Source organism: Microtus ochrogaster, chromosome 4 (assembly GCF_000317375.1).
Source record: "Microtus ochrogaster isolate Prairie Vole_2 chromosome 4, MicOch1.0, whole genome shotgun sequence".
NCBI classification, from domain to species: Eukaryota; Metazoa; Chordata; class Mammalia; order Rodentia; family Cricetidae; genus Microtus; species Microtus ochrogaster.
In genome coordinates this window covers 42,107,683-42,109,395 of record NC_022011.1, presented here as the reverse complement: position 1 = coordinate 42,109,395, position 1,713 = coordinate 42,107,683, and the positions used below count along the sequence as shown (strand labels likewise).

The 1,713-nt window shown below is 46.2% G+C and overlaps 1 protein-coding gene across 4 annotated transcripts in view; it reads right to left on the bottom strand.

Moving 5' to 3' along the window:
- Rabepk (Rab9 effector protein with kelch motifs) overlaps nucleotides 1-1,713 on the bottom strand; it is a 22,526-nt gene that overhangs the window by 4,262 nt on the left and 16,551 nt on the right. For all 4 annotated transcript variants that reach the window (XM_005346005.3, XM_013355164.2, XM_026777183.1 and 1 more), the window contains one exon: nucleotides 861-1,010. In XM_005346005.3, the coding sequence (XP_005346062.1) occupies nucleotides 861-1,010 (150 nt within the window). The remainder of the gene's footprint in view (nucleotides 1-860; nucleotides 1,011-1,713) is intronic.

Genomic DNA, 1,713 nt, shown 5'->3' with positions numbered 1-1,713 from the left:
GGCCAGAAGAGGGCACCAGACCCCATTACAGATGGTTGTGAGCCACCATGTGGTTGCTGGGAATTGAACTCAGGACCTTTGGAAGAGCAGGCAACACTCTTAACCGCTGAACCATCTCTCCAGCCCCAAACTGACCCATTTTTATTATTTTATATTTTACCACAGGCTCATGGTTTGTTACCTCTTGCTTCTTGGGTAGCTCCATGGCGTTTGCCTCCTTCAGCAGCTACACTGACTCTGCCTAATCTCTGTTCAGATTTCCCCACCTGGCTTTACTCTGCTAAGCTATAGGCCGAAACAGCTTTATTCATTAACTAAACTAATAAAAGTCACACATATACAAAAGGACTTCCCATATCACTCCTAGAACTAGCTCTGTAGACCAGGCTGGCCTCAAACTCACAAAGATCCTCCTGCCTCTGCCGCCCAAATGCTAGGATTTAAGGCGTGCGCCACCACCCAGATGAGCCATTTCTCTAGTCCAAATTGTTTTTCTTTTTCCTCCTCTTCTTCAGCTCTGTCTGTCTGTCGGTCTATCTATCTGCCTTTCTGATTCATTTATTTAGTGTAGACAGTGTTCTCTCTGCTTGTGGAGAACAGAAAGGGTGACAGACTGTGGAGCTGCAGATACTGCTGTGCTGGTAGTGGCAACCCCGCTCAGGTCCTCTGGAAAGTGCAGCCAGTGTTTCCCGGCTGAGCTAGCTCTCCAGCTTTGTATTCCTTATGACCCAAGCTATGCTTCATGGGATCTAGGAAAGACTCTAACAGCTGCTCAAGTTATCAGAGCAAAGCTGAATTCTTTCCAACACATTTTAAAGAATTTTGAACACATAAATCCCCTGGTCCTCTAACATACTCACTTGTATCAATGCAATGGAGATCATCAAAGAACTTGTCCCCTGCCAAGCCTCCGTGGATGAAGAGTTTTGTCCCTGCTGCAACCATCACATGGCCATGCCGGGGAGATGGAGGACTTCCATGTGTCTCTGGTTGAGACCAGGTCAAAGTGCCTACAAAAGTAAATGCATTGATACTATGTAGCAAGCCTCTTCAGCACCTCCCAGTGCAAAGATGCTATAGGAAGGAAGTGACCTTGAAATCCTTCCTCTGACCCTAAGAGAGACTTACTGGATCTAAATAGGTAGTAAAGAGAAAAAGACAAGATTTCCTGAGTAAATTGGGAGCATGGGGGTCATAGCAGAGGGTAGAAGGGTAAATGGGAGGAAGGGAGAGGAGTGGAGAAAATGTATAGCACAATAAAAACAATCAAAAAAGAAAAAAAAATGTTAGAAGAAAGAAAAAGAAATCCTCCCTCTGACTTATCAGCCAAGTAGATCTCAACCCTGCTATCCAACCTGTACTTAAACACTTCCAGGGATGGAGGCTACAAAGCCAATAATCTAGCAGGTCTGTCTACAGTCTGGGTATTAGGAAGTCATTTTTTGCTTTGGATTAGAAAAATATGTCCCTTAGCTGGGCAGTGGTGGTGCACGTCTTTAATCCCAGCACTCAGGAGGCAGGAGGATCTCTGTGAGTCCTAGGCCAGTCTGGTCTACAGAGCGAGTTCCAGGACAGGCTCCAAAGCTTCAGAGAAACCCTGTCTCGAAAAACCAAAAAAGACTTTAATCCCAGCACTCGGGAGGCAGAGGCAGGCGGATCTCTGTGAGTTCGAGACCAGCCTGGTCTACAAGAGCTAGTTCCAGGACAGGCTCC